The sequence below is a fragment of the Dipodomys merriami genome, unplaced genomic scaffold (genome assembly GCF_024711535.1).
Source record: "Dipodomys merriami isolate MVZ:Mamm:240054 unplaced genomic scaffold, mDipMer1.0.p SCAF_2, whole genome shotgun sequence".
Lineage (NCBI taxonomy): Eukaryota > Metazoa > Chordata > Mammalia > Rodentia > Heteromyidae > Dipodomys > Dipodomys merriami.
Genome location: NW_027203381.1, coordinates 60463207 through 60486552, shown reverse-complemented (window position 1 = coordinate 60486552; position 23346 = coordinate 60463207). Strand labels below are relative to the sequence as shown.

General features: G+C 41.8%; 1 protein-coding gene across 3 annotated transcripts; it reads right to left on the bottom strand.

Moving 5' to 3' along the window:
* Kng1 (kininogen 1) lies at positions 1–23116 on the bottom strand. Of its 3 annotated transcripts, none has more exons than XM_070029784.1 (11): positions 22767–23106; positions 18861–18971; positions 16180–16264; positions 13884–14056; positions 11764–11871; positions 8920–9004; positions 6883–7052; positions 5144–5248; positions 4667–4753; positions 2381–2458; positions 1–232 (listed from the first exon to the last, which is right to left on the bottom strand). In XM_070029784.1, the coding sequence occupies exons 1-11, from the start codon at positions 22959–22961 to the stop codon at positions 122–124; spliced, it is 1308 nt and encodes a 435-aa protein (XP_069885885.1). In that variant the 5' UTR covers positions 22962–23106; the 3' UTR covers positions 1–121. The 3 variants fall into 3 exon arrangements, with proteins under 3 accessions (XP_069885885.1, XP_069885886.1, XP_069885884.1); XM_070029783.1 differs by having other exon boundaries at positions 145–232; positions 616–2458; positions 22767–23116; XM_070029785.1 differs by lacking the exon at positions 2381–2458.
* Between the last annotated feature and the right edge of the window lie 230 nt (positions 23117–23346).

The following is a 23346-nucleotide window of genomic DNA, read 5'->3' as shown; positions in this document are numbered from 1 at the left end:
TGAATCAAGTCTAAACTTTATTTTGCCTAGGAGCAGAATAAAAAATGGCATCCTCTATTTAAATTTTATCCCATGTTTCTTCGTGTCCTTCTACTCAAAGCTGCTGGCAGAGGTTGCTGGGTTATTGCCTGGTAAGAAGATTCTGCTCACTGTTCGAGACCTCACTTTCAGGAGTTGGCTCTGTCCCTGCCTTCGGGGCATGGCCCCTGTACACACAGGACTGGAGCTGCTTCTGTAAGTATAGTAAAACTCCATTAATCTGATGTTACTGTGAAATTTTTAAATAAAAAGTAATGCAGTCCCAGTTGACAAGGTAACTTTATTTCCTCATATAATTGCTTTTTTATTTAAAAGTAGGAACAATATTTGAAATGAAGTACTCAGGGCTAAAATGCATCCAATTAATTGAAATAGAAGAGACTCATGTATCCACAGGTAGGTGAAGGTGTTTAAAGCCCTATCTTTGTTTGCCTCAGTAAAAACACAGCATGGACTATAAAATCTATGCTTTCCTTATGATAGTATAAATCACATATATTGCCAATATTGCTACTTAAACTCACACTCCCTCAGCTTTCTTTTTCAGGGGCTGGCACTCTACTATTTGAACCATACCTCTATTTTAGCTTTTTTTTTTGCTGGTTAATTGGAGATGGAATCTTGTAGACCTTTCTGCCTGGGTTGGCTTTGAACCTTGATCTTCCAGGTCTCAGCCTTCTGAGTAGCTAGGATTCCATGTTTGAGACCCCAGTATCTGGCTTATAAATTGTATTTTGTACAGAGTCAATGGCTTTCAGTATCATAACAAAGAGATGATGTGTCTTTAGCTTGAGGCTACAGAGAAATTTTCCCATAGAGTTTCTGAAGAAAGTTTGCATGACATTCCATGATCTTCCTGTTTCAATTTTCTTAAAGATGCTTTGCATAAATCTACTTTGATATTACTTCTTTTTTTTAAAAAATCAGTCTTATCATTAAATGCAGAGTTTCTGGAAATTGAGGACTATTCAATGCAACCTTAGCAAAAAATAAACAGAAACTTATGAAAGCCTGTGGCCCAGAGTAATGAGCAAATTGAAATGAAAGACTTAGGAGAAACTCTTGGTCAAGTGAGAGTATGTATAACTAGAAAACAGAAGGTCAACTAATTTACTTTACCCTTTCCTTCCTTTTGGCTAACCTGTATTTCTTTCTAGTTAGCCAATAATGGAAAAATTTCCTTATTATTTTCACCCCATTTCCAAGTTCAACATGCAGTCTTTAGACTTCCCATATTTTCACACACTGTGGACTAGAGGCTACCATTGGAATAGCTGTATAATCATGAACCATTGGAATCACTGTATGTGTACACTTTAAGGTACACACATTCCTTATCAGAGCAGCTAACTGCAGTAGGTCATGAGGACATTAGGTTAGTTTGTCTGTCTTCTGCTAATTTAGGAAGCTATTGAGAAAGACTCAGGATTTAAAATTCAGGTACAGAGTTTCACACAGGGACAGAGATCACTGATGTCCTCTCTCAGAGACTCATCACTCTCTAGGCTGTTCTAAAATTTCATAATGTTTGGCGCTTTCACATGAGGATATTTGGGCTGATGAAGGGGTAAAGAAACCCCCATGGCTGCATAGGTTAGGAAAGAGCATCAATGAGATCGAAATCATCCAATTCTTTCACTTCCATGGTTGGATTCTTTCCATTAACTGGTTTCCAGGGACGTCCAGGACATTTAGGGGAGGATGTTTCTGGAAAATCAGATATCAGCTTAAATGAAAAGCTATCTGGTTCTATCTGGATATCAGGGATCCAGTCATCATCATTCTCTGTGGGAGCTGTTGGGATGATAGTCGTCCAGGCTTCAAGGAGGTCTGAGTCCTGAAAGCCAGAAGAGGTAACTGCTACCTCTGGCTGGGCCAGAGAAGGAATGGGTGCTGGCCCTTCTGTCTTTTCTGGTGTCTGTGAAGATGTAGTACTATCTTCAGAAGAGCTTGCCAAGGGCTCTGTTTTCCAATCACTGTGCTTCCCATGTTTTTTTCCTTTATGTTTATGTTTTCCATGGTCGTGACCATGTTTATGCTTATGTCTATGTCCATTGGCTAGGTCATGTCCCATTTGATGCTCATGGCCAAGGCTATGTCCCCTTTGGTGTTTAAGATTATACTGGTTAAGTTCATGATCATGGCCATGCTTTCTTTTATGTCCATGGCCAAGGCCATGGTGTGAATGGCCTTGGTCATGCTTATGTTTAGGATCATGACCAGTCTCATGTTTTATCTGTTTTTCAGGGTCCCAGTCATGCCCATGAGTGGGTCCTTGTTCATTTTCTGGATCCTGCTCTTCATCTTGTACAGGTACCATGGAAGTGTAGGGTGGACTTACAGTTGTTTCTTTTCCTGTTTTCTGCACATCTCCTGATCGGAAAGGTGAAAAACCTGGAGGCCTTTTCATCAATGCAATCTAAACAGGAAATATTAAGATGAATGCATTACTGTGAAAACCGCACTATCAATGAAGAAAGAAGAGACTGAGATCTGGCAACACTATGCTGGTTTGCAACGGAGCAGGTATCTGCCAGATTTAAAATACTATATAAAGTACTGGTTTTATCTTAAAAGGCTCTGAGGGCCTTAAAACACTGATTCCATAAGAGGCTATAGTCCTGTTGGGCATTATTCACAAACTTGAAATGCAACTTCTGTGTAATACTATGTTAGACCATATACATACATACACACGATAAGTACCTAGACCAGGAAATGGAGATGTGGTTCAATTGGTAGAGTGCCATCCTTGAACAGAAAAAAGCCAAGGGGGCTGGGAAGATAGCTCAGTGGTAGAGCGCTTGCCTTGCATGCCTGAGGCCCTGGGTTCGATTCCTCAGCACCACATAAAGCAAAATGAAAAAAGCCGGAAGTGGCGCTGTGGCTCAAGTGGTAGAGCGCTAGCCTTGAGCTGAAGAGCTGATTGACAGCGCCCAGGCCCAGAGTTCAGGCCCCACAACCGGACCCAAAAAAAAAAAAAAGAAAAAAAGAAAAAAGCCAAGGGACAGAGCCCACACCTTGAGTTTCAACCCCTAGTACTGGCACCAACAAAACCTAAACTAGAAAAGAGGAGCAGAGGTAGCTTGTCTTGAAGATTCAGACTCAAAGATTATTTCTATCTACACTTCTATTACATGTGAGTCTATGCTGTTCAAAGGTAAAATAAGATGGGCTTTGGAGTCAAACCAGCCCTCTCTAATAATCAGCATCATGGTGAAAAGGGTAGCCTCTGATACAACCTGCAATTATTCTGAGCACCAGTAGCTTCAATTTCAAGCAGAATAATATTAACAGTACCTGTGGGTGTTAACAGTACCTGCCTCACAGGGTTTCAAAGTGGATGGATGGAAAATAAGGGCAACTCTTTCTGAGAAGTGCTTGGGACAAAAGGAAGTCCTGAATAATGTTATTATTTTTTCTAGAACTTCAGAGTCTTTATAATTTTTCTATCTCCTCTTTAAAGACAGGGAAAGTATTACTTATCCTCTAGGATTCTTTTCATTTATTTATTTTTTTATTTTATTTTTTTGGTCGGTCTTGGGGCTTGAACTCTGGGCCTGAGCGCTGTCCCTCAGCTCTACAGCTCAAGCCTAGCGCTCTACCGCTTGAGCTACAGTGCCATTTCCGGTGTTCTGGTGGTTTATCGGAGATAAGAGTTTCACAGACTTTCCTGCCTGGGCTGGCTTTGAACTGCGATCCTTAGATCTCAGCCTCCTCAGCTAAGATTACAGGCATGAGCCACCAGCACCCAGCTAGGATTCTTTTAAGACTTAAAAAGATGGTAAAAACAAATGCTTTTTGCTGGGTACTGGTAGCTCATGTCTGTAATTGTAGCTACTCAGGATGCTGAGATTTGAGGATCACAGTTCAAAGCCCATATGGGTTGACAAATCGGTGACACTCATCTCCAATTAACCACCTAAAGTACAGAGGCTTAAGTAGTAAAGCACCACATAAAGCACCATGCAAGAGCACCTTGAAGTTAAGCTGCAGGCTGGGAGGGAAGGGAGGGATAAAAACCTAAAGCTTTTCAGACAAGAATGATGTGTGTGAGGCACTGGGAAGGTGGCGCAGTGGTAGAGCGCTTGCCTCGCATGCGTGAAGCCCTGGGTTCAATTCCTCAGCACCACGTAAGCAAAAAAAAAAAAAAAAAAAAAGGTCGGAAGTGGCGCTGTGGCCCAAGTGGTATGGCTCTAGCCTTGAGCTGAAGGCCCCGACCACCCCCCCCCCCGAAAAAAAAAGAATGATGTGTGTGAATCCTTTGGGGATCTTTTAGACATGTAGATTTTGATTCATGAGTGGGGAACTGGTGTGAGTTTGAATCTCTCACTCAGCCCTGTGGACATAAGCATAGCACCAAGAGGTGTTGTTATGTACTCAGGCACAACTTGAAGGGGAATGCCTCACAGCGGAGACTGCCTGGCTACCAGCCCAAAGACGGAGCAAAGACCAGTCCACCTGGTGTATGGTGTACAAAGCAATAAAAGCATTGCTCTGACCTTTCTCTCCATTTAGAAAAGACCCCCCCCCATTCGTTGCAGAAATGGCTTCTTATCAATCCCAACACGAGTCTTTTCAGATTGAGCTGAAATGACCCCCAAGCTAGCTGCATTTAGAATTATACCATTCCTAGTGGTTGACAGATGACGGTGGCCTCAATTTTTTTCTCCCAAGATACCACATAAACTTGAGCATGGCAGCTTAGCTGTTGCTAAAAAGAAAAGGCAAAAGAGACCTGAGTTACTCATGAGACACTTAAACATATGATCATTAAAACATCAAATAGGGAGTCATGCACTGGTGGCTCATGCCTATAAATCCAAACTACTTAGGAGGCTGATATCTGAAGATCATGGTTCAAAGCCAGTTCGGGCAGGAAAATCCATGAGACTTTATCTCCAATTAACCATCAGAAAACCGAAAGTGGAGCTGTGGCTCAAAGTGGTAGAGCTGTAGCCTTGAGCAACAGAGCTCTGGGATGGTGCCCAGGCCCTGAGGTCAAGCAAGCTCCATGACTGATAAAAAACAAAAAACAATACAACAAAAAGAAAACATCAAACAAGTTTTCAGTTGAAAAGGACAACACTTCATTACTACTCACTCCGATTTTCTTGGGCTCACAACTTTTGGAGAACTTGCTAGTTTCCTTAGAACATTCGGTTTCCTTGGCCAAGAAATCAATAGAATATACTATCCCAGCCACCACCTGGAAGAGTAAGTAGCACAAACAAGTACTTAATGAATAATAGTGTGTGATAAACCATACTTTTTATTTTTTATTTTTTTATTTTTTGGGTCCGGTCATGGGGCCTGAACTCTGGGCCTGGGTGCTGTCCCTCAGCTCTTCAGCTCAAGGCTGGCGCTCTACCACTTGAGCCACAGCGCCACTTCCGGCTTTTTGCTTTTTGCTTATATGGTGCTGAGGAATCGAATGCAGGGCCTCTGGCATGCAAGGCATGCGCTCTACCACTGAGCCACCTTCCCAGCCCACTTTTTTTTTTTGGTCGGTTGTGGGGCCTGAACTCTGGGCCTGGGCACTGTCCCCCAGCTCTTCAGCTGTAGAATAGCACTCTACCACTTGAGCCTCAGCCCCACTTCCGGCTTTTTTTGTTTATGTGGTGCTGAGGAATCAAACCCAGGACCTCATGCCTGCAAGGCAAGCACTCTACCACTGAGCCACCTTCCCAGTGCCTAAACCACACTTTTTACTCTATGGTTTTCTGGTGATTAATTGGAGACAAAAGTCTTATAGACTCTCTCCCTGCCTGGGCTGGCTTTGAACTCCAACCCACAGATCTCAGCCTCCTGAGTAGCCAGAATTACAGGCGTGAGTCACCAGCACCTAGAGTCCTTGCCAAACCTTGAATCAGTGAAATACTGAGTTAGCATTACTATAAAGATTATATGGATTAAGTATTTGTATTCCTCAGGGTTCCGCTAATATTTTGAGTAGTAAGTGTTTTATGGTCTGTATAAGTACAGTGCATCTAAATCCATGTCACCCCTGTCACCAGTGTCCCCATCCCTCCCAACCCAATCCCTCCCATTTAACAACAGTTCTAGTCACTATACAAATGCTGTCATCCAGTAAACATTTTCTTAGCTCAATTTGTTGACCAAATTAGCTAGCATTTAATCATAAGATTTAAGTGTCTGTGTATATTTGTAATATCATGTAGCTATTTTTTGGGGGGGTCCAGTTGTGGGGCCTGAACTCTGGGCGCTGTCCCTCAGCTCTTCAGCTCAAGGCTAGTGCTCTACCACTTGAGTCACAGCACCACTTCCAGCTTTTTTCTTTTTTCTTATGTGGTGCTGAGGAATCGAACCCAGGGCCTCATGCATGCAAGGCAAGCACTCTACCACTGAGCCACCTTCCCAGCCCCTCATGTAGCTATTAAAAGTGATGTATGACATGTATACCTAATGACCTAGAAGAAGAGTCATTATTGAAACAAAGTGAGTTACAAGATGATAGTGTAACTCCACTTTTGAAAATACAAACTATAGTCATCTCCATCTCCTTATGCATCTTAAAAACATGGAGAAGAGCCAGGAACCAGTGGTTTGCTCTTGCAGTCTACTCACACCTAATCACACCTGTAGTCTGATCACACTTAACCTACTTACATCTAATCACACCTGTAAGCTACCCAGGAGGCAGACATCTGAGGATCGCAGTCCAAAGCCAGCCTGTGCAAAAAAGTCTGAGAGACATTTATTTCCAATTAACCATCAAAAACCCAGAAATGGAGCTCTGTCTCAAGTGGTAAAGTGTTAGCTTGAAGCAGAAAGATGAAAATAAATAGACTATTTTTCCACTACTTAAAGTCATTTCCAGACCTGTGATGTAGCTCTTTTAACAGTTTCAATCGTGAAATAGAAAGTTGCATTATTTTCTGCATTAAGCTTTTCAATGGAATGAGTCAGCGCCTCCTCCAGCTGTGGGCTGTCCACGGGTATCTCCTTGGGGCAGCCAACACATACCAGGGGAACATGTGATTCGTCTTCCGCTGAAAGAATCAGATTTCCAATCAACATGTGCACTGCACACAGTGCTGTGTATAGCCCTGGTCCAGTGCTGAATGACAGACACAAGACAAGATTCACTTCCTACTCCTCCTCTTCAGAGCTCAGTGGGTAACATTCAAACAGAGGCAACTGACTCAATCAGTATGCTACACTTCTTCTGAATTCCTTCATTTGTATATGTACGCCAAAACTGGATCTTGAACTCAAAGCCTTGCACTCTCACTTAGCATTTTTGCTCAAGACTGGCACTCTCCCATTTGAGCCACACCTCCACTTTGGTTTTTTTTGCTGGTTAATTGAAGATAAGAGTCTCTTGGATTTGTTGGGCTGGCTTCAAAATTGAGCCTTAGATCTCAGCTTCCTGAGTAGCTAGGATTAGAGGAATGAACCACAATCCCTGACAACTTTCTATGCTTTTGGTGCAAACTGTAAAAAGCAATTTTTAATGGAATGAGTCTCTTAATGAGAGAATTTTAAAGTCTGTAGTTCTGGGGAACATATAGTTTTAGTAAAGCTGCTCACTGTGCAGCATAAAACAATTTTCAAGTATAAAGAAAGTCAACTTTTAAAAATAAAATACTGATTTGTATTGACTGAATAAACCATATTAAATTTACAAAAATGAAATAATGATTTTTTTGTCAGTTGTGGGGCTTGAACTCTGGGCCTGGGTGCTGTCCCTGAATTCTTCAGCTCAAGGCGAGTGCTCTACCATTTGAGCCACAGCACCACCTCTGGTTTTTGAGTGGTTAATTGGAGATAAGAGTCTCTGGGGAACTTTCTTTCCCAGGATAGCTTTGAACCATGATCCTCAGATCTCAGCCTCCTGAGTAGTTAGGATTACAGGTGTGAGCCACTGCTGCCTTGTTTATACCACCAAATTTTAAGAACAATTTGGATATAAAGACCAGCTGGCTAGGTGCTGGTGGTTCATGCCTGGAACCCAACTGCTCAGGAAGATCATGGTTCAAAGGCAGCCCAGACAAGGAAGTTCATGAGACTTTTTTTCCCCCGTCAGTCCCAGGGCTTGAACTCAGGGCCTGGGCACTGTCCCAGAGCTCTTCTGCTCAAAGCTAGTATTCTGCTGCTTTACTTCCAGTTTTTGTGGGGTTAATTAGAGATAAGAGTCTCAGACTTCCTTGCTGGGACTGGCTTTAAACGCCAATCTTTAGATCTCAGTCTCCTAAGTAGTTAGGATTATGGGCATGAGCCACTGGCACGTATCTTGTGCTTTATCTCCAATTAAGCACCAAAAAAGCCAGAAGTAAAGCTGTAGCTCAAGCAATGGAATGCTAAACTTGAGCAAAATAGTCCAGGGACAGTGCCTAGGCTGTAAGTTCAAGCCCCGGGACTGGAAAAAACCCACCAGTGGCATTGTACTCAAAAGTTATCTTTACTCAAAAATCACAAATGGTCCTTTCTGTCTGTGGCCACTTACAATCAATACCAGTTGCAGCTGGTACAGCATAATCAGGTATGGGAAGATATCTTCAGACCAGCTTATAGGACCCAGATGCCAGTGGCTCATACCTATAATCCTAGCTACTCAGGAGGCTGAGATCTCAGGATGGAGGTTCAAAGGAAAAGGAAAAGTCCATCAGACTCATCTCTAACTAGCCAGCAAAATGCCAGAAATAGAGGTGTGGCTCAAGTGGTAGTGTATCAGCCTTAAGCAAAATAGCTTAGGGACAGTGGCAGGCCCTGAGTTCAAGCCTCAGAAACTGTACACACACAAAATATCCTAGAAGTTACATAAACTTAGTGACTGTATCATGGAAACAAAAGCATAGCTTCTATGAAAAGATTTGCTCACTATCCACAGCTAGGGTATAGGGTGCTATCTCTCACCTGGATAAAGTTCACAATTCTGTTGGAATGAAGCAATTCTCTGATGAATATTCACAAATGCATGGTCTGTACACTCACCAGCATCCTAGTTTTTAAAATGGAAACATTAAAATCCTTTTAGAGAATAATTTAAATACTAATAAACTTAAGAGATACAACATTTACTTTCCAAATCACTGCATAGAAAACAATGAAATAAAACATAGGTTAATTATAAAAGAAAAATAAGAAACATGTAATAGAATCAATAAGAAAAACACACAAGTATAAACACACACAGAAAACAAGAAATGACAAGAATTCCTTGGATAGAAATAATGACTATGTAATTACATGTATAACAGTTCACTGTTTATATATAGAGATAAAAGTCTGAGCTCTCCCAAGGTTAAGATAAAAGAAAACAGTAAAAATAAGAATTGTATACATGTTGCCAAAACACCATAGAAGCCTAATCTATGCTTTTATGATTTCATAATTTAAAAAGATGGGGTAAATAAACCAAACTACCCTCCTATCTCAAATCTAAATGTTTAACTTAAGAATTAAAAAAAGTGTAACAGGCACCAATGGCTCATGCCTGTAATTCTAGCTACTCAAGGCTGAGATCTATCATAGTTCGAGCATTAAAGCTTGTTAGACTCTTATCTCCAATTAACTACAAAATATCCCAACAAACATACAAAAATCTGGAAGTGAAGCTATGGCTCAAGTGATAGAACACTAGACTTGAACACAAAAGCTCAGAGACAGTGCCCAGGGCTTGAGGTCAAGCCCCAGGACTGGCACCAAAAACAAAAACAAAAAATATTAATTAAAAAATGCAACTGATCCTTTTGAACAAAGAAAAATACTGAATGTGTAAAAACAACATAACATACAGATAAATATAAAAATATGAGAATATTATCAACAAGTACATGTTATTTTAAATTCCTGTGAAATGGATACTATCCTGGAAAAGTATTCATGATCGACATTGACTGAAAATCAATAAGAAAACTTGACTGAAACAGAAAAAAACTGTTAAAGAATCAGAGAATATACTGTTTTTACTCTCAAATTTCATCCCAACTCACACATCTTGGCTGCATGGTGTTGGTTTGTTTGTTTGGTTTTTGGTGGTCATGAGGCTTGAACTCTGAGCCTGGGTGCTGTCCCTGAGCTCTTCAGCTCAAAGTGAGCACTCTATCAGTTGTGCCACAGCACCACTTCCGGTTTTCTGGAGGTTAATTGGAGATAAGAAACTCATGGATTTTCCTGCCTCAGCTGGCTTTGAACTGTAATCCTCAAATCTCAGCCTCCTAGTAGCTAGGATTACAGGCTTGAGCCACCGGTGCCCAGCTGCAAGTATTTTTAAAATAAATGCCTTTTTAAGAATTAGAGATACATTTCTATTTAGAAATTTAGAAATGTATTATTTAGAATTATTTAGAAATATAATTATTTAGAAATATAAATTATTTAGAAATTATTATTTAGAAATTATTTAGAAATATAAAAAATAATAGCATTTATTTATTTAATTGGGGGGGGTTGGTTGTGGGGCTTGAACTCTGGGCCTGGGCGCTGTCCCTGCATTCCTCAGCTCAAGGCTAGCACTCTACCGCTTGAGCCACAGCGCCACTTCTGGTTTTCTAGTGGTTTATTGGAGATAAGAGTCTCATAGAGTTTCCTGCCTGGGCTGGCTTTGAACCTCGATCCTCAGATCTCAGCCTCCTGAGTAGCTAGGATTACAAGCGTGAGCCACCGGTGCCTGGCTAGCATTCTTTTATAAAAATGTATTTGCTTGCCTAGCAAGTATAAGGCCCTTAATTTATGCACAAACAAAACAAAACAAAACTGAACACTGTAACTACCCTGAGAGATACCATCTAACATAATTGTGGTTAGGAAGATACAATATCCTCCTAGGAAGAGTCACAAAGAGGCAAATGTGTTTATTTTATTATTTATTTATTTATTATTTTTTGTGCCTGTCCTGGGGCTTGAATTTAGGACCTAGTTACTGTTCCTAAGATTCTTTGTCTCAAGGCTAGTACTCTATCAATTGAGCCACAGTGCCACTTTCAGCTTTTTCTGAGTAGTTTATTGGTGATAAGAGTCTTACAGACTTGCCTAGGTTGGCTTTGAACTGTAATCCTCAGATCTCAGTTTCTTGGGCAGCTAGGATTATATAGGCATGAGCCACCAACACCTGGATTTTGTTTGTTTGGTTTTTTTTGTTTTAAAGAAAAAGAAAACTAGCCCGGGGAAACTAGAAGTGAAAAGCTGTCTTGAGTAGAGCTGTAGAATACTGCAAGACATGGTGCTACTGGGAAGAAGAGAAGAATTCAAAGTATGAAGACACAAGCCAAAGATAAGCCCTTCTTTGCTTCATCTTTGCTCAGGCCATAGACCCTGCTCTACTCTGCCAACACTTACTGCTAGCTGTGCAGCAATATGAACTTCAGGATTCCAAGCAAATGTAAATTTTCATTTTCATGTGATTTTTGCATCAAATTTGAGTTGCTAATGTCATCTAAATTTTTCTTTTTTTGCCGGTCCTGGGGCTTGAACTCAGGGCCTGGGTGCTGTCCCTGAGCTTCTCTGTGTTCAAGGCTAGCACTTTACCACGCAAGTAACAGCACCACTTCCAGATTTTTCTGTTTATATGGTACTGAGGAATCAAACCCAGGGCTTCATGCATGCTAGGCAAGCACTCTACCACTAAGCCACACTCCCAGCCATGTCATCTAAATTTTAGCAATGGTTTTCCTACACAGTTTGATAGTTCCTGTGCTTGTGAAAACTAAACAAAAGGCTAGGAGCTTTATTATTAACAATTAAATTTTGGCCACTTACACCATTTGAAAGGGTCTTGCAGTCTTCAGTTAAGAACAGAAAATTCTCCTTGGAACAATTAGTTTGCAAAATGGTGTATATAATCTCGAAGTTCAACCCAGCCACCACCTGAAACAAATTTAGATTGCTTATTAAAAGTACAGTTTAAACAGTATTTACAATGAAACATGAACATCATGTTGTATTTAAAACATTGAAGGACATATAAGTACTCAAGCAATACAAACTATTATTATTATTAGACATTAGTCACCACTAAATAAAATTTGAGGCTCTTGCCAGCCCCTCCACATCTATCCATCTTCAAATGAAAAGCAATAGTATAGGTGGAGTTATTCTATTTTCTATATAAGACCAAGCAAAAGTTGTTCTTCTCGGCTGCAGAGAGAAAAGCGTTTGTTGAACCTAGTGAATTACAATGGTCTAGATAAGAAGACTTCCAGCTGGAGTGACCTTGCCTAGTAAGTCCTCAAATTCTCACATCACTAGTTAGTGAGATTTCTTGCCTTATCCTAAGCAGGCCCCATTCTGAACACTATATTTGGTCATAATGGAATAATACACATGTCTTACATGGAAGCAATAGAAGGTTGCTAGCCAAAGTAGATCACCCACAAAAGGCTGAAATACAGGGACGCACTAGGATATTAGAAAAGTCTGGATAAGCTGTCAGGCTCACACCTGACATCTAGCTATTCAGGAGACTAAGATGTGAGGATTACCATTCGAAGCCAGCCTAGCAGGAGAGTCCGTAAGACTATTACCTCAAAAAGTAAAGCTGTGGGGGCTGAGTATGTGGCTTATTGGTAGAGTGCTTGCCTAGCATGCATGAAGTCTTGGGTTTGATTCCTCAGTACCACAAAAACAGAAAAAGCCACAAGTGGGGCAGAGGCTCAAGAAAAAAAAAAAAAAAAAACCAGCTCAGGGATAGTGCCCAGACCTCTGCAGAGTTCAATCCCTAGGGACTGGCAAAAAAAAAAAAAAAAAAAAGTGTTTTGTTTTGCTGGTTAATTGGAGATTAGGCCACAAAGTGGTTAGAGTACTATCCTTAGAAGAGCACCCAGGGCCTGAGTTGAAATCCTAGTACTAGCAGGTGCATGCGTGCATGCGTGCTCATATGCACCATACACACACATACATCCATATACCATACAAAGATTGGATGAACTGAGTCAATAAAGAGACAGTGATTAATGATGATGATGATGATGATTGGTGCCAGTTTGGGGCTATTCATACTCTCATTTAGCCTTTTCAATCAAGGCTAGCCTTCTATCACTTGAGCCACACCTCAATTTCTAGCTTTTTGCTGGTTAAATTGGAAATAAAAGTCTCATAGACTTTTCTGCCTGGATTGGCTTTGAGCCTAGATCCTCAGATCTCAGCCCCTTGAGTAGCTAGAATTATAGGTATGAGCCACTAACACTTAGCTAAAATGAAATTATTAAGTATTTATTTCCCCTCACCCCAGATGACATGGGAACTGTACTTTAGAGTGTACCCAGAAAGTAATTTCGACCTTTCCTTTTGGTTGGTGGTGGGGCTTGAACTCTGGGCTTGGCTGCTGTCCCTGAGCTCTTCAGCTCAAGGCAAGCACTCTACTACTTGAGCCACAGCACCACTTCTGATTTTCTGGTGGTTAATTGGAGATAAGAGTTCTTATCTGGGCTGGCTTTGAAATGAGATCTTCAGATCTCAGCCTCTTGAGTAGCTAGGATTACAGGTGTGAGCCACCAGCACCCAGCAGTTTCAACCTTTTTAAAATAGTTTGATGTTTTTGGGGGCCATATTTAGCAAGATGGTGATGGCAATTTCTTTAACCCCAAGACCAGAATAACTTTTCCATTTCCTCATCTGTGGGAAGAACACTAATACTGATTACTGGTCCATGAAAAACAAACTTCAAGGGAAGGGAGTATGATTCATCTTTCTCCTTTTACAGGTTGAAGAATCTATTCACTTTCTGTGCTAGTTACATAAAAACAATACGAGCTCCCCCCTACAGCATGTGAACATTTGCTTTCTTTCTGCCAGTGGTTTATTGTAGGTGATGAAACTCTTAATGTAAAGAGTAGATGGAAATGTATAATCTTATCCTATGAAAAAGATTTAAAGCAAACCTGTCTTTGAGCACTTTTTACTTCTCCAAGAGCAAAGAGATGGGAATGCTGGGTGTTGTTATTAAAATGTTCGATGGCATGTTTCAAAACAGGATCCAGATCCGGGTTATTTGTTGATATGGGGTGCACACACCCACGGCAATTGTACTGGGCCATCATCACAGGGCCATTGGCTGAAAGAAGAGCAGGCAAAGAAGTAGCATTAACAGTGGAAAGCAGCATTCCAATACATGGTCCTAAATCAAGATCATTTGGAAGACCTCAATAAGCAAACTTTCCAGTAAACCCTATGCACATTAGAAAAAAATGAGAGCACATCCAGGTGCTGGTGGCTTATGCCTGTAATCCTAGCTACTCAGGAGGCTGAGATCTAAGAATTGTAGTTCAAAGCTAGTCTCCGTGAGACTTTTATCTCCACAGATCAAAGTGGTAGAGCACTAACCTTGAGCAAAAAGAGTCTAAAGATAGTGCCCAGGTCCTGAGTTCAGGCCCCATGACTGACATTAAGAAAAAAGAAACAGAAAAAATAAAACACATTTGTGTGTGTGTGTGTGTGTGTGTGTGTGTGTGTGTGTGTGTGTGTGTGTGTGTGTGTGTGTGTGTGTGTGTGTGTGTGTGTGTGGCGGGGGTGGCACACACATGTGATTCTGGAGCTTGAATTCAGAGCTTCACATTCTCACTTGGCTTTTTCACTCAGAGTTGGTGTGCTCTACCACTTGAGCCACATTTAGGGCTTAGGGATTTTTTCTGATTAATCTGCCTGGGTTGCCTTTGCACTAGGCTCCTCAGATCTTAGCTCCTCAGATCTCAGCCTCCTGAGGAGCTAAGATCATAGGTGTGAGGCATCAGCCCCTGACTAGTGGAGCTATTCACGTGTTAGAATGATCACTTGTGTGAAGAAAATGACCATCAAGTTGGAAAGAACCAGAGACCAATCATTTCAGTATGATTTAGCAGCATGGGTTTAGGAAGACAGGTCCAACATGAGGCCAAGGAAGACTTTAACAATAAGATGCCTGGGCTGGGAAGGGTGAAGGTGACAAGAGGTTTGAACATGGGGTGTGAGGGCTTGGGGACAAGAGACAGATGGCTCCTGAGAAAGGGGGATGTGGTGTAGGATGTGGCAGACACATTTCACCAGATCTCCACACACGATGCTGACAGGGGTAACTAGAGGAGGACAGTGGATAGAGAAATTCTATGCTCTCAAGTTTGTTCCTCGCTCTTTAGCACAGGGGCACTGACTTTATTCAGAGCTCACATGCTCTATTTGAAAGGTCATGGTGAATCTGATCAAAGCAATGGCCCCTCCCCAGGGAAGTACATGGATGCCAGGCTAGTCACCATATAAACCTTCAGAAGTGCTGTAGGAATGAGCACCTCTGAGGGGAAGCGATGAAATGATATAAAATATTACAGAAGCAACTGCGCTGTTAAGTCATGTTAATAGCCGATCTCCTGACCTGCATCAGTAAGGCCCATGTCTCAGAGAGGACAGGTAGGTCACTACAGGTGAGGGTGTATGTGGAAAGGACCCCGCGTGAGAGTCTGAGACTTCCTCACCAAACAGATCACACTGCCTGCACACACTGTAGTTGGATCTTAAATGCCTCCCGAAGGCTATGTGTTATAAAGTTTCCAAGATGGCTCTTCTGGGAAAGGGCAGAGGTGGGAAGTCACTTCAAGTTTTACACCCTGAAAGGGATGTGTGAGACGCCTTTTTTCCCTCCCTCCCACTCCCTGCTCCATCCTCTCTCTTCCTTTTTCTTTCTCTCCCTCTCCCTCTTTCTCTTGCCCTCCCACACTCTCAGTGCCAGTTGTCATGAAGTGAGCTGCCCGGTCACATGCTTCCTGCCATGATGTACTACTCCGCCACAGGTCAAAAAGCAAAGGAGTCACTATATTATAGATGACATCCTTCTAAACGATGACCTAAAACAAGCCTGCTTTTCTTTCTTTCCTTCCTTTCTTCTTTCTTTCTCTCTCTCTTTCTTCCTTCCTTCCTTTCTTTTTTGAGTTGATTATCCCCAGTATTTTGCTGCAGTAACAAAACGAACTTCAGTATATAATATGGAAACACAATCTGGAGACCAACGGTTTTAGATTATGCCACTTGTCACAGCTCTCCTTGCAACCATTTTGTGGCTTTTCCTCTATAGACATGTGTCAGAATTGTAGAGACATATGCATAGCTTCCTCCCCCTGGCAGAAGATGGTGATCAGGAGAGTGAACTGGCCTGGTCTCGATTCTGTAAATTCCCTCCCCACTCCTATTGTCGCTCAATATATCTGCTACCTGGAGTGATCTGGCAGGTCTGGGTAGCTACAGAGAATTTCTCACTTTCTCTCTTTCCCACAGTCGCTGAGCATTCTCCCGTGGCCTGAAAGAAAAGAAACAAAGATGCATCCTAAACTTCCCAATGGAGAAGTCTTCCTGGTACTGTCACTACAGGAAGAAAAAGTGAGCACTGTTTCCTAACAAAGTTTGTTTGTTTGCTTGTTTGTTTCTGGTCCTGGGACTTGAACTCAGGGTCTGGACACTGGCCCTAACCTTTTGTGCTTGAGGCTTACACACTACTGCTTGATTCACAGCTCCATTTCTGGCTTTTTTTGTGGTTTATTAGAGCTAGGAGTCTCCCAGGTTTTCCTGTCTAGGCTGGCTTCAAACTGTGATCCTCAGATCGCAGCTTTCTCAGTAGTTAGAATTATAGACTTGAACCACCTGCACTTGGCTCCTAACAGAGTTTTGAGATAAGATAATAAATATTTTTGGAGTCAGGTGATTATTTTTACAAGCCATTACTATCCATGTGTCAGAGGGAGGCCAAGCCAGTGGTAAGAACTGTTCATTTCAATCTTTGCTTAGAGCCCTGGAAACAGTTCTTTCTCACTAGGGGTTGATAGTGCCTTAGAAACAGCCTGTGAAACATCCCTCTTGATTTCCTCCTCAATTTCAGTAGACCAATACTATTTGCATAGACGTGGATTTAGCCTGTTAGAAACAAGTTGGTCCTGCAGGACACAGCAGCTAATTAGTTCTACCTATTGGACAAAATCAAGGAGAGGCAGAACCAGGAAGTCCTGGTCTCTGGCTCAGAGTCCAGGGCTCTTTTATAACTGCAAGTGACTGTCATGCTCAAAACACACAGAGGATACTGATGACCTGACATCAAAGAGAGGAATAAAGTTGGAAGCCAGCCCAGGCAGAAAAGTCTACAAGACTCCATCTCCAATTAAACAGCAAAATGCCAGACTGCAGGGGTAGCTCAAATGGTAGAGCATCAACTGGGAACAAGGAAGTTGGGCAAGAACAAAAACCCCTGAGTTCAAGCCTTGGTACTGGTAGAAACCAACAATTGTGGACTGGAGAAAGAAAATATGCTACATATACACATAGTCACACACACAAAAAAAAAGGAGAGAGGGAGGGAAGGAAATCCTATCATTTGCAACCATGTGAATGGAACTGGAGGTCATCAAGTGAAATAAAACAAAAACCAAAACAGCCACATGACCTCATTCCCATGGGGAATCTAATAGAACGGCTCTCTTGGAAGTAAAAAGGGAAATGGTGGTTGCCACGGGCTGTAAGAGCCTGCAGAGAGAGGAATGGGAGACTGGCCACTGAGTTTGGGGTTACAGTAAACTGGGAGGGAAAGTTCTGGCATACTCCTGCACTCTAGAGAAACTGCAGGTAACAATTATGGGCTACATATTTCAGTGTAGTGTAGTGTGTTTGTGTGTGTGTGTGTGTGTGTGTGTGTGTGTGCGCGCGCGCGCGCGCGCGCGCGCGCGCGTGTGCATGCGCACTTATGCTAGTACTGGGGCTTGAACTCAGGATCTCCATCTCTGATGTGGGTTTCACTTAGTTCACAGCTGATGTTCTACTTGGGCCATGCCTCTAGCTTAGCATTTTGCTAGTTAATTGGAGGTAAGTGTCTCTAGGATTTGTCTGCCCAGGCTTGCTACCACCTCTAGTTCTCAGATTTCTTTTTTATTTCTCTTTTTTGTTGGTCATGGGGCTTGAACTGTGGGCCTGGGCACTGCCCCTCAGCTCTTGAGCACAAGGTGAGTGCTCTACCACTTGAGCCACAGCTTCACTTCTGGTTTTCTGGTGGTTAATTGGAGATAAGAGTCTCATGGACTTTTCTTCTTGGGGCTGGCTTTGAAAGTTGATCCTCAGATCTCAGCCTCTTGAGTAGCTAGGATTACAGGCTTGAGTCACTGGCACCATGCCTCTCAGATTTCTTTTCTTCTTCTTTTTTTTTGGTCGGTGGTGGGCCTGAACTCTGGGCCTGGGCACTGTCCCTCAGCTCTTCGGCTCAAGGCAAGCGCTCTACCACTTGAGCCATAGCACCACTTCTGGCTTTTTTTGCTTATGTGATGCTGAGGAATCGAACCCAGAGCCTCATGCATGCAAGGCAAGCACTCTACCACTGAACTACGTTACCAGCCCCTCTCAGATTTCTTGAGTAACTAAGATTACAGGTATGAACCATTGGTACCTGGCTGTACTACACACTTGAAAAATATAGAAGAAAGAATTTTGAATGTTGTCACCATAAAAATTGTTGAGTGAGGAGATTGATTTAACCTGGTTTAAACATTCCACAATGAAGCAAAACATCACATGGGACCCCATGAAAATGTACAGTTTCTAGGCTGGGAATGTGGCTTAGTGGTAGAGTGCTTGCCTAGCATGCATGAAGCCCTGGGTTCAATTCCTCAGCACCACATACACAGAAAAAGCTGAAAGAGGTACTGTGGCTCAAGTGGTAGAGTGCTAACCTTGAGCAAGAAACAAGTTCAGGGACAGTGCCCAGGCTCTGAGTTCAAGTTCCAGAACTGGAAAAAAACCCCAGAATGTACAATTTCTATGGCTTTCTGTACCCATTTACAAACTAATTTAAATTCAGTTTTGTCAAGCCCAGCAAAGCTGGATGGGAAAGCGAGGCCTGGGAATCAGCACAGACTTACCGCATTTTCCGCCTCCTGGTACTCACAGTCTTGCCAGGTTTTGCCACTTTCCACTGGACAGTTTCCCTCCTTGATTTCATACTTGACAGAATAAAACAGTTGAGGGCTAACCTGAAAAAGAGCCACCAAAGACATTCAGATTCACTCAGCTGAGCAGCAAATAATTTAAGCAGGTTATTGTCTCTTCATGAATATCAGTCTTAATTTTATTTGATTCAGTGGAAAACAAGCACACATTAAAAATATTTACAGGGACTGGGAAGGTGGCTCAGTGGTAGAGCGCTTGCCTTGCGTGCATGAGGCCCTGGTGGGTTCGATTCCTCAGCACCACATAAGCAAGAAGAAAAAAGACGGAAGTGGCACTGTGGCTCAAGTGGTAGAGTGCTAGCCTTGAACTAAAGAGCTGAAGGACAGCGCCCAGGCCCAGAGTTCAAGCTCCACAACAGACCAAAAAAAAAAAAAAAAAAAAAAAAGGAAAGCCAGGCGGTGATGGCTCATGTCTGTAATCCTAGCTACTCTGGAGGCTGAGTTCTAGGATTACAATTTGAAGCCAACCCTGGTCAGAAAAGTCTGTGAGACTCTAATCTCCAATAAGCTACCAAAAAAAAGCTGAAAATGGAGTTATGGTACAAGTAGTAGAATGCTAGCTTTGAGCAGAAAAGCACAGGGACAGCACCCAGGCCTTGAGTTCAAGCCCTAGGACCATCACACACACACACACAAAAGTCTTGAAGATATTCAAAAACTATTCATTTGTGATGGAATTGTAATTAGCTTTCACTTTAGTCTATAAACAAACATTTTCTGTAAACAAACATTTTCCTTCCTTCCTTCCTTCCTTCCTTCCTTCCTCCTTCCTTCCTTCCTTCCTTCCTTCCTTCCTTCCTTCCTTCCTTCCTTCCTTTCTTTTCTTGCCTGTACTGGACCTTGAAGTAAGGGCTGTGCTCAAGTTGGCACTCTCTCATTTGAACCACATTTCCACTTCCAGCTTTTTGGTGATTAATTGGAGATAAAAGTCTTTTAGACTTTCCTGTCCAGGCTAGCTCCTAAACATAGTCCTCGAATCTCAGCCTTCTTAACATCTAGCATTACAGGCTATGTTTTTCCTAATTAACACATAGTGCTTTTAGAATAAGAAAAGCATAAATATGAGAACAGTATTTTTTAAGTTCATTGTATATAGTAGAATTAATTATGAATGATTTCATAGTATATTTGCTTTGTCTTGCTTTCTAATTCCTTTCCTCCTTTAGACAGTTTTATTGATTTCAGCACATGTCATATACTTTACTCATATATTGTATATAATAAAATGTTTTTAGCATATTTATAATCATTGCTACAATCTACAATCTATTTTAAACCATTTAATCACCCCCAAAAGAGGTATCCTTTACATTTTGAAAGGCTCTATCTCAAAAACAGCCAGCAAGGTGGGAATGTATCCCAAAGGGAACTCTACTACACTGTTGGTGGGAATGTAAACTGGTTCAACCACTCTGGAAAGCAGTACGGAGGTTCCTCAAAAGACTAAACATAGAACTCCTCTATGATCTAACAATCACACTCTTGGGCAAATGCCAAATGATCACAAACAAGGCCACACTAATGCTACCAGCACAACAATGTTCATTGCAGCATTATTAACCATAGCTAAGATACAGAATCAACCCAGATGTCCCTCAGTAGATGAATGGATCAAGAAAATGTAATTTATGTACACAATGGAATTCTATGCTTCTATCAGAGAGAATGACATCACTCTATTCATAAGGAAATGGAAAAACTTTGAAAAAAATCATACTAAGGGAAGTAAGCCGACCCAAAGAAACATGGGCTCCATGTTTCCCTCATTTGTAATATTAGTATATATCTAGCATAATCCTAGCAGAGAATTACAATAGCTCAGTAGCTATGTACCTATGACAATATAAAATGATGCTAATTGAAATGAACTCCAAGATATGGAAACAAAAGTTTTCTTGTTTTTGCTTTTCATTGGTCATAGGGCTTAAACTCTGGGCCTGGACACTGTCCCTCAGCTCTTCAGCTCAAGGTGAATGCTCTACCTCTTGAGCCACAGTACCACTTCCGGTTTTCTGGTGGTTAATTGGAGATAAAAGTCTCACAGACTTTCCTGCCCTGGCTGGCTTTGACTGTGATCCTCAAATCTCAGCCTCCTGCATAGCTACTATTGCAGGCTTGAGCCACTGGCTCTTGGGTGTTGTTGTTTCTAATGTACTGTGTGAAGTTATTTCTTTTTTCTTTCATTCTCCTCCCACCCACCCCTACCCATTTGGTTTATCCCGTCATCACTGTTTTTTGTGTTTTGTTTTTCTTTTTTTTTTTTTTTTTCTTCTTCTTCTTCTTTTTTTTTTTTTTGTTTGGTCAGTTGTGGGGCCTGAACTCTGGGCCTGGGCACTGTCCCCCAGCTCTTCAGCTGTAGACCAGCAGTCTACCACCTGAGCCTCAGCCCCACTTCTGGCTTTTTCTGCTTATGTGGTGCTGAGGAATCAAACCCAGGGCCTCATGCATGCAAGGCAAGTGCTCTACCACTGGGCCACCTTCCCAGTCCCTCATCACTGTTTTTGATTCTGATACCCTGTGTCCTGTATATACGTTTATCTGATTTGGGGAAGGAAGGGGAATAACAAAATGGTGAGACAAAGAACAAAGGGTGAACCAATGCAACAGTGATACTCACAAGACACTATATTGGAAATGAACTATATAACTTGTGAGGGAAGAGAGTTGAGGGAAGAGAAAGTGGGAGAAAAAACAAGGGAGGGAGTAATAATGTTCGATAAGAAATGCTCTCATTACCTTACTTATGTAACTGTAACCCCTTTGTACATCACATTTACAAAAAAATTTAAATTAAAAAAAAATTGAAAAAAACCCAGCCAGCAAAAATAGAGCTAGAAATGTGGCTCATGTGTTAGAGTGCCAGCCTAGCAAGCATGAGGTCCTGAATTCAAATTCCAGTACCACCAAAAGAAAAAAGCTCAAAACAAATTTATTCATTCATGTATTAATTTAGGTGAACAAATTTTAAAAAATAGTAAGCATTTGGGCAATGGCTAGGCAGTAGAGTGCCTGTCTAATAAGGATAAGGCCTTGCCTTTCAAACTCCAGTACTCCCGCGTGGGAATGTGGGCACCAAAATAGTAACAAAAAACTTCTCTGTGTGTGTCAGTGGCTCAGACTTGTTAATCCTGTCTATTTGGGAGGCTGAGACTAGGAGGATATAGGTTTCAGGCAAGCTGGGGCAGAAAAATCCATATGATTCCCTTTTCAACTGAAAGCTGGGCATGATGGTGCACACAGATGATCCTAGTTATGACAGGTGATCGCAGCCCAGACCCATATCTTAACAATAACCAGCACAAAACAAGGCTGGGGATGGAGGCACAGAACACCTGGTTAGCAAGCACATGTTTCCAAGTTCAAGTCCAAGTACTGCCAACAAATAAACAAAAAGAATAAAAGGAAAACAGGTAAAATGTGGTATTAGGCTTGATTCATTTGGTAGACAGACTTTATGGTAGATATTAAGTCTAATGCAATAGAACCAAGCTAATCTCATTTCTGACTCCTCTTAGACATACACCACATACAAACTCCCTCTCATTTAAAGTTGGGAGTTCTTTATATTTTAATCTGAGGCTAGAGACCCAGTAAATCCTCTTGCTGTAGACTGGCTGAGTTCCTGGATAAAGAAAGGAAAATAAAAGGGAGGAGGAAGAAGAGGAGCAGGAGGGGGAGGAGGAAGAGGAGGAAAAGGAGAAGAAGAAAAAAAGAAGGAGGAGGAGGAAGAACAGGAGAAGAAGAAAGGAAGAGAAAAGTCCTGGGCTCTAAGCCCAGGCAAAAGTCCCAGGTGACTTCAAGGTTAAAGAGCTCACTCACCGTCTTATTGACCTCAGTTACGCGGTACAACAGGAACTGGTTGCCGGTTTGGTTCCTTTTGTTATAGTTCTGCAGAGCAGCATCCACAGCCTTAAATACATCTTCATCATTGCAGTCAGTTTCCTGGAAGACTGCATCCTGGGTTAAACTTGGCAGCAGCCTGGAACAGAGAAGAAGGATGGTAAGTAATTTCATGATTTAACACTCTCCGTCTAGAATCTGGGGAATGCTTTTGCCAAGTTTCAGGAGCCAACTTGGATTCAGATTTTTACAATCCCTATTCTCTTGTCTCCTGTGTTCTCTCCACTCTGTCCTCAGCACTTGGAACCTTATTTGAATTCCTTCTGTTTGTCTTCTTCTAAAAAGATTATGCAAGCAGAGTTCCAGCAAGAATATTACAACATTAGGTTTGTTGACCTGACCATTTGCTTTTGGAAAGCACGTGGGAGCCTAGAGCATATTTCCAAGTGATTGCACAACTTTGTACAGGGAATTGGAGCAGAATCCAATCAAGAGTGGTGAAAAAACCACCAGCTAGCTTTATTATTCCCGGTGACTTCCCCAAAGCTAATTATGAAGG